The 14,184-nt window shown below is 41.3% G+C and overlaps 1 protein-coding gene across 3 annotated transcripts in view; it reads right to left on the bottom strand.

Moving 5' to 3' along the window:
• RNF32 (ring finger protein 32) overlaps positions 1 to 13,339 on the bottom strand; it is a 61,533-nt gene extending 48,194 nt beyond the window's left edge. Inside the window, exons 1-3 of one of the 3 annotated variants that reach the window (XM_049862916.1) lie at positions 13,267 to 13,339; positions 9,212 to 9,295; positions 8,342 to 8,606 (exon numbers count right to left, since the gene is read on the bottom strand). In XM_049862916.1, coding sequence (XP_049718873.1) covers positions 8,342 to 8,606; positions 9,212 to 9,226 — 280 coding nt within the window. In that variant the 5' untranslated portion in view covers positions 9,227 to 9,295; positions 13,267 to 13,339. Of the gene's footprint in view, positions 1 to 8,341; positions 8,607 to 9,211; positions 9,296 to 12,608; positions 12,650 to 13,266 lie in introns of those variants that run through there. The other 2 variants (XM_049862917.1, XM_049862914.1) reach the window with 2 other exon arrangements.
• Between the last annotated feature and the right edge of the window lie 845 nt (positions 13,340 to 14,184).

A 14,184-nucleotide genomic window follows, 5' to 3' on the forward strand; every position in this document is an offset into this window, starting at 1 on the left:
TCAGGGCACCAGGTCCAGGGGAAGGCTTTCTCTCTCTGTTGGCTTTGGAGGAAGGTCCTTGTCATCAAACTATTCCTGATCTAGGAATTTCTCAACGCAGAGAACCTAGGTCCAAAGGACGTGCTCTGCTCCTGGTTCCTCTTACTTGGTGCTGATGAGGTCCCTCTCCTCTCTGCTAGCTTCTCCCTTGTATATCTCAAAAGAAATTGACTCAAAATATAACCTAATCTTGTAGATTGAGTCCTGCCTCATTAATAGGGGGCTCCTGTAAAAACTCTCCTCCCCTCCCTTTCTAGTTTGTACCTTCTCATTGAGGACCTGACACTTGGACTGTACTGCCATCTTATGTACATTAGTGCAGTCATCACCAGCACACTGAAGATGGCAGGCTGCAAAGAGCCTGGCCCTTGCACACATTGCTAAGCTACTGAGCCAAAACTGGGACAAACTACCCCTGGATGTCTGGCTAAGTGAAAAAAGAAAAAAAAAAAGTAGACAATAAATATCCTTAAGGTTTAGGTTACTGTGTATACTTGCAATCAATTTCATCTTAACTGATAAACCACTGCCCCACCCCCCACCAAAAAAAAAACCCTTGGCCAAAACGATTTTACAGGTGAGTTTTCCGAAATATTCAAGGAATATATTGTCTCTATATTTTACAAATCGGTCAAGGATATTAAAAAAGAAGGAAAGCTACCCAACTTATTTTATGAAGCTAATATGACCTTGACAATAAAATCAAATAGGGACAGTACAAGAACAATTATAAAAATATAGTTCAGTATAATTTATGGCTATAGATGTAACCCAAGCAAACCCATTGCTGGTGAGTGGATTCCAAATCACAGCAATCCTATAGAACAGAGTAGAACTGCCCCAGAGGGTTTCCAAGGAGCAGCTGGTGGATTTAATCTGCTGACCTTTTGATTAGCAGCTGAGCTCTTAACAACTACACCACCAGGGCTCCAAAATTCTGATATTAGTTATCAGAATTCAACAGTAGATTTAAAAGACCATCATGTTCAATCAGGGTTTATTTGAAGTATGCAAAGAAGATTCAACATCAGTGAGTCTATCATCTGTCAAGGCAGTTCTGACTCATAGCGACCCTACATCCAACAGAATGAAACACTGCCCAGTCCTGCACCATCCTCACAATTGTTGCTATCTTTGAGCCCATTGCTGCAGCCACTGTGTCATACATCTCCTTGAGGGTTCTCCTCTTTTTTCACTGACACTCTACCAAATATGATGTTGTTCGCCAGGAACTGGTCCCTTCTGGTAACATGTCCAAAGTACATGAGATGAAGTCTCACTATCCTCTCTTCTAAGGAACTTTCTGGCTATACTCCTTCCAAGACAGATTTGTTTGTTCTTCTGGCAGTCCATGGTACATTCAATATTCTTCAACAGCGTAATTCAATGGCAAAAATTCTTCTATGGTCTTCTGTACTCACTGTCCAGCCTCCACACGCACATGTGGTGACTGAAAAACCATGGCTCAAGTGCACCTTAGTCCTCAAATCTTTGCTTTTTAACACTTTAAAGAGGTCTCTTGCAGCAGATTTGCCCAATGCAACATATTGTTTGATTTCCTGACTGCTGTTTCCATGGGTGTTGACTGTGAATCCAAGTAAAATGAAATCCTTGACAACTTCAATCCTTTCTGTTTATCGTGATGTTGCTTATTGGTCCAGATGTGAGGATTTTTGTTTTATGTTGAGGTGCAATCCATACTGAAGGCTGTCCTCTTTGCTTTCAGCAAGCAAGGCTGTGCCATCTGCATATCAAAGGTTGTTAATGAGCCTTCCTCCAATCCTGATGCCGCATTTTCTTTATATAATCCAGTTTCTCAGATTATTTGCCCAGCATACGGATTAAGTGTGGTGAAAGGACACGACCCTGATGCACATCTTTCCTGATTTTAAACCACGCAGTATCCCCTTCTTCTGTTTGAATGACTGCCTCTTGGTCTATGTACAGCTCTGCATGAGCACAATTAAGTGTTCTAGAATTCCCATTCTTTGCAATGTTATCAATAATATGTTATGATTCACACAGTTCAATGTCTTTGCATAGTCAATAAAACACAGATAAACATCTTCCTGGCATTCTCTGCTTTCAGCCAAGATACACCTGACATCAGCCTTGATATGCCTCATTCCACATCCTCTTCCGAATACGGCTTGAATTTCTGGCAGTTCCCTGTTGATGTACTGCTGCAAACTGTTTTTGAATTATCTTCAGCAAAATTTTACTTGAGTATAACATTGTTCGATAGTTTCTGCAGTCTGTTGGATCACTTTTTTTTGGAATGGACACAAATATGGATCTCCTCCAGTCATTTGGCCAGATAGCTGTCTTCCAAATTTCTTGGCAGAGATGAATGAACGCTTCCAGTGTTGCGTCCGTTTGTTGAAACACCTCAATTGGTATTTTGTCAATTCCTGGAGCTTTGTTTTTTGCCAATGCCTTCAGTGCAGCTTGGACTTCTTCCTCCAGTACCATCAGTTCTTGATTACGTGCTACCTCCTGAAATGGTGAACACTGACCAAATCTTTTTGGTACAGTGACTCTGTGTATTCCTTCAGTTATCTTTTGATGCTTCCTACATCGTTCAATATTTTGACCACAGAATCCTTCAAAATTGCATCTCGGGGCTTGAATTTTCTCTTCAGTTCTTTCAGCTTAGAAATGCTGAGCATGTTCTTCTTTTTTTCGTTTTCTATCTCCAGGTCTTTGCATATTTCATTATAATACTTTACTCTGTCTTCTTGAGCTGCCCTTTGAAATCTTCTATTCAGGTTTTACCTCATCATTTCTTCCACACACTTTAAGTACTCTGCGTTCAAAAGCAAGTTTCATTGTCTCTTCTGATATCCATTTTGGTCTTTCTTTCCTGTCTTTTTAATGACCTTTTTTTCACTTTCTACACGTATGATGTTACTGATGTCATCCCACAACTCGTCTAATCTTCGGCTATTGGTGTTCAATGTGTCAAATCTATTCTTGAGATGGTGTCTACATTCAGGTGGGATATACTCAAGGTTGTACTTTGGTTCTCGTGGACTTGTTTTAATTTTCTTCAGCTTCAACTTGAACTTCCATATGAGTTATTAATGGCCCATTCCACAGTCGACCCTTGGCCTCGTTCTAATATTGAGCTTCTCCATTGTTTCTTTCCACAGACGTAGTCAATTTGATTCCTGTGTATTCCATCCAGTGAGGTCCACATGTACAGTCACCGTTTATGTTGTTGAAAAAAGATATTTGTAATGAATTAGTTGTTGATCTTGCAAAATTCTATCATGCCATCTCTGGTGTCATTTCTATCACCAAGGCCATATTTTCCAACTACTGATCCTTCTTCATTTCCAACTTTCACATTCCAATCACCAGTAATTATCAATGCATTTTGAGTGCATGTTTGATCAATTTCAGACTACAGCAGTTCAAAAAAATCATCAATTTCTTCATCTTTGGCATTAGTGGTTGGTGTGTAAATCTGAATAACTGTTATATTAACTGGTTTTCCTTGTAGGCACACAGATATTATCCTATCTCTGACAGAGCTGTACTTCAAGAAAGATCTTGAAATGTTCTTTTTGACAGTGAATGTGACACCATTCCTCTTCAATTTGTCATTCCTGGCATAGTAGACCATATAATTATATGATTCAAAATGGCCCATACCAGTCCATTTCAGCTCGCTAAAGGCTAGGATATTGATCTTTACGTGTTCCACCTCATTTTTGATAATTTCCTATTTTCCTTCATACATTCCACATTCTGATTATTAACGGATGTCTGCAGCTGTTTCTTCTCATTTTGAGCCATGCCACATCAGCAAATGAAGGTCCCAAAAGCTTGAATCGATCCACGTCACTAAGGTTGACTCTACTTTGAGGAGACAGGTCCTCCCCAGTTGGAATTGTGTCATACTATGGTGACTTGAGTGTTGCTGTGATGCTGGAAGCTATGCCACCTGTATTTCAAATATCAGCAGCATCTTCCATGATGGATAGGTTTCAGTGGAGCTTCCAGACTATGACAGACTAGGAAGAAGGCCCTGGTGATCTACTTCTAAAACAAAACTAGCCGGTGAAAACTTTATGAGTTCCCCAATTCTATATGCAAAACACACTGTGAAGAGATTAAAGATCTAAACGTGAAATGCAAAACTTAAAAGCTGAATAAAGATCATGTATAAAAATCTCTGCAATCTCAGAATTGGGAAGGATTTTGTAAATCCCCAAAGGAAAAAACCTATCAATTTAACAGTAATCAGAATGAAGATTTTATTCAACATAACAGTTAAACAACAGTCTCAGACCAGGAGAAATTATTTCAGTGGTTAGATTAACGAGGGATTAATATGTAGAATATGCAATGATCTCCTGTAAATGAGCAACAAAAGACAGAAAACCCAATGGAAAATTACGTATACATAATAGTTAAGAGCATATAGCTAAACCTTATTAGTAATTGCAAAATGTAAATTAGAATGAGATTCCCATTTACACTTACAAGTTTTACCATTTTTTTTTCTTAATACATATTGTTGTTAGATGCTGTTGAGTCGGTTCCGACTTATAGTAACCCTATAGGACAGAGTAGAACTGCCCCATAGCGTTTTCAAGGAGCAGCTGGTGGATTTGAACTGTTGACCTTTTGGTTAGCAGCTGAGCTCTTAACCACTATGCCACCAGGGCTCCAATATCTAATACAGAAGCACTTTTATTATTATATCATGGATTTTTTAATATTTCAACAACTGTATTTTATTGTAATTTCTTTCCCTTATAATCCCATGTGTGTATGTGTTAAAACATTTTATTCTGCTTTAGGTGAAAGTTTACATAATAAATTAGTTTTCCATTTAATAATTCATGTAACTTGTTCTGTGACACTGGTTGCAGTCCCAACAATGTCAGCATTCTCCCCATTTCTACCCTGGGTTCCCCATTTCCATTCATCTAGTTTCCCTGCCCCTTCCTACCTTCTCATCTTTGCTTTTGGGCAAATTTTGCCCTTTGAGTCTGGTATAGTTAATTATTCTAAGAAGCATCTTTCTCACATGTGTTATTGTTAACATTATAGGTCTGTCTCTTATTTGGCCGAAGGTGATCTCTGATAGTGGCTTCAGTTCCACATTAGAAAGATGTCTTAGGGCTATTGTCTCAGTGGTTCCTCCAGTCTCTATCAGACTAGTAAGTCTGGTCTTTTTTTACGAATTCGGATTTTGTTGTACATTTTTCTCCCACTCTAACCAGGACCTTCTATTATGGTAGTGTAAACGGGCACTATCTAGTTCTTGGTCCTAGTGGAGGCTGTGGTTCATGGGGGCCATTAGTCCGTTGAACTAATTGCTTCCTTGAGTCTTTGGTTTTCTTCATTCTCCTTTGCTCCAGATGGGAAGAGACCAATAGTTATATCTTCGATGGCTGTTAGCAAGCTTTTAAGACCCGAGATGTTACTCACCACAGTAGGATATAAAACATTACGACTTATGTTATGCCAGTTGACCTAGGTGTCCCTGAGACTATGGTCCTAGTATCTCAGTCCCGTGAGGTATCTGATTATGTCCAGAAAGCTTCCATAACTGTGCCCCTGTGTGCTCTATTAACATGCAGCACATATAAATATGCACGTAGAAATACCCACAAATTTTCAAAATAGAGTACTAAGTGTTGGGGAGAAGGTAAGGAAACAGTTCCCTCATGTACTGATGGTCCAGAAAATAAACTGGGGCAGCCATTCATGACAGCAATTTGGCAGTACTTAGAGGACTGATATATGTGTACATCCAGGATCCTGTATTCTATAGAGAAATTCCTGCACCAGTGAAGATAAGTTAAAAAAAAAAAAAAGTTCATTACAGGGTTTGCAGTAACAATGAATTGGAACTGAGTGAATACGGCATGTTATGCATATGATAGCATACTACATGGCAGTTTTATGTACCACATGAATAGAGTTGAAAAATATAACTTTAGTGAAAAAAGATTCTAAACAGTATAAGATTTCTAGCATAACACAAATTTATGTAAATGAATGAAAGTCTGACAAGTAGCACCATGTATTTTTTACAGATACACACAGTGAAGAAAGAGGGAAATAACATATACTACAGTGGTGTTATGCTGGAGGGGGGATGGAATTGAGGACAGGGAATGAAGGGGAAAAATAATCCAACAAAGGCATGGCCTTCAAGGACCAAGGATGGCAGAGGAGTAGGACTCTGTGTCATTGAAGGCTCCTCACTCTCTTCCCAATGGGTAGGCTTTAGATATAATTGGTTACTTTCATAGTATTTACTCCTAGAAAACCATTAGGAGTCCCTGGGTGGTACAAACGGTTAATGGGTCAGCTGCTAACCAAAAGGTTGGAGGTTCAAGTCCAAGCAGAAGTGCCTTGGAAGAAAGGCCTGGCAATATACTTAAAAAAAATCAACGTTGTGGAAGCAGCAGTCAAGAAATCAAACAACATATTGCATTGGGCAAATCCACTGCTAAAGGACCTCTTTAAAGTGTTAAAAAGCAAAGATGTCACTTTGAGGACTGAGGCACACCTGACCCAAGCTGTGGTATTTTCAATTGCCACATGTGCATGTGAAAGTCCAATGATGAACAAGGAAGACAGGAGAAGAATCGACACATCTGAATTATCGTGTTGGCAAAAAATACTGAATACACCATGACGACCAGAAGAACAAACAACTCTGTCTTGGAAGAAGGACAGCCAGAATGCTCATAGGAAGCAAGGATGGCGAGACTGCGTCTTACATACTTTGGACATGTTGCCAGGAGGGACCAGTCCCTGCAGAAGGACATCATGCTTGGTAGTGGGTCAGAGAAAAAGAGGAAGACCCTCAATGAGATGGATTGACACAGTGGCTGCAACACTGGGCTTAAGCATAAACAAGGAATATGAGGATGGCGCAGGACCAGACAACATTTTGTTCTGTCGTATACAGGGTCACTGTGAGTTGGAACCGACTAGATAGCACCTAACAACAACAACAAAGTTACCAGAGAAACTTTAACTCTGAATTTTTATAGATCCACTTAAGGATTTTAAAATAATTTGAGACTTCAAATTATCGCAAGATATAAAGAATTCTCACATATCCTTAGCACAGCTTCCCCAGATGTTAACATTTTACATAACCATACTGCAATGTTCAAAACCAAGAAATTAATCTTGATATACTATTAATTAACCCATAGACTTCATTCAAATTTCATTATTTGTCTCACTAACATCTGGACTAAGATCTGACCTAGGATTGCATGTTGTGTTTCATTGTTTTTTCTCCACAGTCATCTTTATATCTGAGACAGTTCCTCTGTCTTTGCCTGTCTTGACCTTGATACTTTTGAAGAGTACTGGTCAGGAACTGCTGGCTTTTCCTGATGTTTCCTCAGGATTAAATCCAGGCTATGCACTTTGGCAACGACACCACAGAACTGATGTTGTGCCTTTCCCAGTGCATCCTACCAGGAGGCACATGATGCCAGTGGTGTTTCATTCTGGTGATGTAACTCTGATCACTTGATTAAGGTGGTGTTTGCCAGGTGTTACCATTGTAAAATCACTACTTTTCCCTTTGTAATGAATAAATATTGTGGGGAAATACTGCGAAACTATGTAAATACCGTGTGTCTCCTCGTAAGTTTTCCCATGAGTTTCGACATCCATTGATGACTGTTATTACTGTAGTGTTTGCCAGATGGTGATTTTCTATTTCCATCTCTCCTCTATTTATTAGTCTAATATATTATTGCTGTTGTTGTTGTTGGCTGCTGCCAAGTCAATTCCGACTCATGGTGACACCATGTGCGTCAGAGAAGAACCGTGCTCCATAGGGTCTTCAATGGCTGATTTTTTGACAGTAGATCACCAGGAGGAGTGATCACCAGGACTTCTGAGGAGTCTCTGGGTGGACTCAAACCTCCACCTTTCAGTTAGCAGTTGAGCGCATTAGCCTTTTGTACCACCCAGGAACTCCTATATATTATTGTTGTTGTTGTTGGTTACCGTCGATTAGAATATATTCTACTATGAGATTTTCTTTTCCATTATTTATCTATTTATTTCTATCAGTACGGACTAATGGATACTTACTTTGTTCTGTTATCTTCACTTATTCTACTTGTCACGACTATATTTACTTTCTTGCTCAAGTTGTCTCCATCATTTTTAAACTTCAGTGCACAGATACCCTTCTGTATAGTTATAAATCAAAACACATTATTTCTGTACCATAAAATTATAGTAATCTCAACTAGATTTATTAACTCCAATAAAGCAAATATGAATGACCAAATTAGCTTACCTAAAGTTAAAGGTGCAGGTTTTAGATCAAGAACATACTCCTTTTCTGGGTCTTCCACCTTACGGCTCTGTGTAGCTTTTTTAAGTCCAGTATCTATTATTGCTTTTGCCTCTCTTTTCAGAGATTTGGATTTGTTCTCTTTCTTCTGTACCTTTATCTCAGAGTGATCCGCTACTGAAAGACCCTGAAGTTGAAGATCATGTAAAATGTGATCTTGTAATGCAACTGCAGTGACCGCTAAATTATCTTTTTTGGATGAATGACCCTAAAAGTAGTTAAAAAAAAAAAAAAAAAAGCCTTACATATAGAAACATCATTTAAAAGGAAACTAAGAAATTAATTCTCAACCTTGATAGCACACTAGACCAAATATAATAAAGAATCCTTTGACCCACTGTTGCTTAAGTCAGAACAACCCCCAGTCTCATCCTTTACGTTAACAACATAGTAATGTTTTTTCGTTTATTTAGCAGTATTATGATATGAATAAATTCATTGTGACCTATAAAACATGCATGCCTAAACACAGATTTCACTATAATCAAATTAGACTCCAGGCAAATCCTGTTTTTGTTAGCGAAGAGAATCCTGCATTTAAGCATATGCTATTTTGGCGGGGAGACTTAATACATTTCCTAGGCAGAAGAAGAACGCCCATGCAGCTAGGAGATGTCTGCAGTAAGTACTACAGCAGACTGTGTTTCTCATCTAGCTACCCATTTCTCCCACGCCAGACTTGGCATCTCTCATTCCTGCTGACAATTCCTAGCTGAAGCAAGTTTGCAAAGTATTTGTTATGCTCTCAAATGGCTGAATTAAAATGTATTTCACGATTAAAACGAAGTGTATGTTTTTAAAAGGAATGTGTACCTTCTTTTTTAACATGGCGAAATAGGAAATCTTACTGCTTACTATAGCATCGCATCATCACATCACATTCCTTTAATTCTCCTACTGTAAAAACATAGTCAACAGAAAATCAAAGTTAGGGTGTATATAAATATGGTTTATAATAATAAGTGAATAATAATAAAAAAAATCCAAACCTGTTGCCGTTGATTTGATTCCAACTCATAGCGATCCTATAGAACAGAGTAGAACTGCCCTGTAGGATTTCCAAAGCTACAATATTTCTGGAAGCAGACTGCCACAGCTTTCTCCTGAGACTAAGTTAAGTGTATTAAGAATCTAAGTGATAATCAAGTAATGGGAATGCTTACTACAGCCTAGCACTACACTATGCATTTTGATTCTGGAGGAGAGGGGAGGAATTCAAAACAGACAAGACCGGATTTATCCCTGCCCTCAAGCAGTTTACCGTCTAGTTGGAGAGAACACATTAATATAAAAAAAAATATATATATATATATAAATGAGGATAATTTAATGTTAACCCATTGCCACCGAGTCAATTTGATTCACAGTGTCCCTATAGGACAGAATAGAACTGCCCTATAGAGTTTTCAAGGAGCACCTGGTAGATTTGAACCACCAACCTTACGGTTAGCAGCTGTAGCACTTAACTACTATGCCACCAGCATTTCCAATTTAATGGTAAGTGTTGTTCTGTGCTGTTGAGTTGATTCTGACTCAGAGAGAGCCTATAGAACAGAGCAGAACCGCACCACAGGGTTTCCTAGGAGCCCTGGTGGCACAGTGGTTAAGAGCTTGGCTGCTAATCAAAATGTAGGCTAGTTCAAATCCACCAGCTGCTCCTTGGAAACCCTATGGGGCAGTTCTACTCTGTCCTACTATGAGTCGGAACTGATTCATGGCACCTAACAACAATCTTTACGGGAGCAGATTGCCCAGGTCTTTTTTCCCAGCAGAGCTGCAGATGGATTTTAACCCCTGACCTTTTAGTTAGCAGCTGAGCACTTAACAATTGTGCCTCCAGGACTTCTCACTAAATGACAGTATACAACAAAATTTCAGACAAAAAAGATGAGAACCCTCTTAAAGAGCTGACATTTCAGCTGGAATCTGAAGGACAGAGAGAGAGAAACGGACATGTTATACAACGGGTACAGATAAAGCAAAGGCACTACGCTAGGAAATCAGCACAATATATTTATGCTTAGGGGAGAAAGGGAGCAATGAAGACACCAGAATGGAAGAGGAACACTGGCAACTTCAGCCTGTCCTGGACACAGAAACACGGTATGGGGGACAGGTGAACTTGGGTTCCAATCTTGCTCTACCAGTTTGCTGGGCAACATACTTAACATACCTGAGTCTCAGTTTCCTCAGCTTTAAAGCAGGCATAATAATGTTCACCCTGTGGGGTTATCACGAGCATTAAAGGAGGCAGTCTTTGTAAAGTACCTAAAGTGGATCCTTTCACATAGTAAATACTCTGTAAATGGTTATTCTGGCCCCAGTTTCCCTCAAAGCTGGTGGAAGAATTTGGAATTGACCCTTCTAGCTTTTAGATAAGGGTGCATTTTATGAAAAGAGTCCATATGTACTACAGTGGAGAGAAACAGTAAGCTATTGGAACAATCTAGAAATTAGTATTGAGAGCCTAATTGAAAGTATGGAAAGGAATTAATCCAAAATATATTTCTAAGGACTAACACTTGTGTTAAATGAGTACACTAGGAAGAACAAACTTACTAAAAAAGTGTAGAGAGGGAAAAGTAAGGTTGATGGAAGCAAACTGATGAGATAGCCATGGCTTAGGAGGAGACAAGGAGCACTGACGGCACAAGAGCTAAATGCTCGGCTGCTAACCTAAAGGTCAGTGGTTCAAACCCACCAGGAGAAAGATGTAGCAGTTGGCTTCCATAAAGATCATAGCCTTGGAAACCCTATGGGGCAGTTCTACTCTGTCTTATAGGGTCATTATGAGTTGGAATCGGCTCATCGGCACACAACAATAACAACAGGAGGAAAAAGGTTAGTAGCTGCTAAAATCCTTTAGAATGCTAGACAATAGTTTTTACTGTAACCCATTCCTTGCTCCCTTTCAATTCTGGCATCAAAAGATGGATGAAAAATGTTTCTAACCAATATTTCATCAAGACAGTCTAGCTTGGAGATCGGCAGAAGGTATTTCAAATGCTGAGAGATCAATACAGTTAAGTTCCCGGATTAGAAGCATTGGATTTAAACAACTCATACTTGTCCTTCAATGTTATGTCAATTCGCCCTCACTCTGAAAGGATGGGACCAACACCTACTGGCAGCAATTCTTCATCATAGTCACCTTCACTTGCTGCATGTACAGCTTTTAAAGCACTGAAAGGCCCTTGAGCCTTTTCTTGCACTAATGTAAGGCTAAAAAGAACAGTATGCCCCTGTTCCGACTTCCCTTCAAAACCTTAGAAGACAGACTTAGGGACGGATCTCTTTCATAACTACTCCACAGGCTGTAGCAAAATCCCCTGCTTGCAAAGATGCCTATAACCTGGCCAAAGATACAGTTCACATCATACTAAAAATCGTAGCTACAAACAGTCCTGAATTCTATCTTAAGTTTCTACACCTTAAGCCACTCCATGATTAATATCAAGAGCTTTTGAAAACTGTGCCACTTTTAAGCCCTACAGAGTTGGAAAACCCTTTTCAAATATCTAGTCCAACTCCATGTTATTACTGAAAAAACATATCCAGCGATTAGGTCACTCCTTCAAGATTATACAACTGTTGTTGTTAGGTGCCGTTGCGTCAGTTCCAATTCACAGCTACCCTATGTACAACAGACTGAAACATTGCCAACCACTGATGGCAACGGCAAGGTTAGAAACTTAATCATCGTCCAGTATAAAGAGGTAAAACAGGAGCATATTCTTCTTAAATTTAGTATGAAACCTAGTAAAAAGGGCTTGGTAGTAAAAAATATTACTATGGGGCCAGAGTAATTAGTTATCAACTTGTCTAAGTGACTATAAAAAACAAAATACCCACGAATGGATTCTAACTCACAGCGACCCCACAGGACAGAGTAGAACTGCCCCCACAGGGTTTCCAAGGAGCGGCGGGTGAATTCCAGCGGCTGACTTTTGGTTACCAAGCTCTTAACTGTGCCACCAGGGCTCCAAGCTAATTAATAAATTGAACAGGCTAATTAAAAAAGACATGCATACAGAGATATAAACATACAGAAACACTTTTAAAATACAGTTCTACACACTGTCTTGTTATTATCTTTCGTAACTTTTTAATTTGTTGCTCATACATTTTTTATGACATTGCATTTATGATGGAGAGAAGCATACAAAAATTCCTGACATTGTTAAAATTCTCTTTAAAAACTTAACCATACCTTTGGACTTGGACCCACTTTTTGCAATGGGTAGCATCAGCATTTAGATTGTAGAAATTACGGATTTCAGATAAGCACTTTTAAAATGTTTAGGCCAGCATAAATCTGCACCATTTATGTCTACACAAGAAACTCTCACAAATTAAGTAGGAGTAACTTTGAGAAAGTGTTACCACTTCACTAAGTATTTATTTACAACTATTATGTCTTGCTATAAATGGAAACATATAAGATACGTCAATCTCATCGAGACTTTAAAATATTAATAATTAAGCACCACAAAATAATATTCTTATTAGCAGTTATCATTAACACCCCAAACTGATTTGTATTAAACACCACGTTCTGGACTTGGAGAAAAAGCCGATATGATTCCATGATAAAGTACATGAATTTATAAACTTAGAAATAACTCCTCCACATTAATAAGACCGAATATAAGCTGGCTCTCATTTCTCAAATAATATCGAAAAAACAAAAGCTCATCATGCCAGCTTTCCTCTGCCAGCCCGTATACCACGGTGGTCCTGTCCCATCCCGCAGTCCTCTTTGGCTAGGGCAGTTCCTTCCCTCTGGCCCGTTTACTGCCTTAATTTTCTTCCGTTCCTGAACTCCACAGCCCCCGCCTCGGCTCTTGCCGTTTTGCCCGGAAACGGACCTGAGGGTCCCTCGGTGCCATCCCGCGAGCACCTGCGCGCACCGCGACGGCTGTGCCCGGAAGCCCGCGGCCGTTGCCTAGCAACTGGGCGAGTCCGCGGTCACGCCCCCAGTGCGCATGCTCTTCGGCCGTCCCGCCCCGCCCCGGCGTGCGGAGCTTCTGCGAGCCAGACGGTGGCGGCGCCGGCGGGCTGCGGCGGCCCCGGCGGGTTGCGGCGGCGCCCGTGGGCTGCGGCGACACCGGCGGGCTGCGGCGGCGCCCGTGGGCTGCGGCCGCACCGGCGGGCTGAGGCGGCGCCCGTGGGCTGAGGCGGCGCCCGTGGGCTGAGGCGGCGCCCGTGGGCTGCGGCGGCGCCCGTGGGCTGAGGCGGCACCGGCGGGCTGAGGCGGCGCCCGTGGGCTGTGGCGGCACCGGCGGGCTGTGGCGGCACCGGCGGGCTGTGGCGGCGCCCGTGGGCTGTGGCGGCGCCCGCGGGATCGGTCCGCGCCGTTGTGGCTTCCTGTGGCGCGCGTGGTGTGCCCTGCTAGTTGTCCGAAGGAGATGTGAGGGACTGAGGAAGGCAAGCAGGTGTGTCCCGAGCACGGTATTTCAGCATCGAGCCAGTCAGAGTGCGTCGCCTGAGAGGCCTGGCCGCCGTGGGCAGGTCCGCGCACGTCCGTGTGCCGGCGGCCGGCTCGGAGGCTCCGGGCCTGGGTGGCTGAGCGCCCTCCGCTGCGCTCTTTCTCCCCGGGAGTGGATAGCTCTGCGTTATGGGACGAATGCTTGCACACGGCCAACTAGATGGACAAAAGGAAGAGGGCCCCCGACGGAACCCATTGGTCCAGACTGAAGACAATCGGTGTAACAACGTCGCCTTCCTGGAGGCCACAGACCTGCACAAGCCACGGATGGCCCGAGGGGGAAACCAAAAACGAAAAC

This window comes from Elephas maximus, chromosome 20 (genome assembly GCF_024166365.1).
Source record: "Elephas maximus indicus isolate mEleMax1 chromosome 20, mEleMax1 primary haplotype, whole genome shotgun sequence".
NCBI lineage: Eukaryota > Metazoa > Chordata > Mammalia > Proboscidea > Elephantidae > Elephas > Elephas maximus.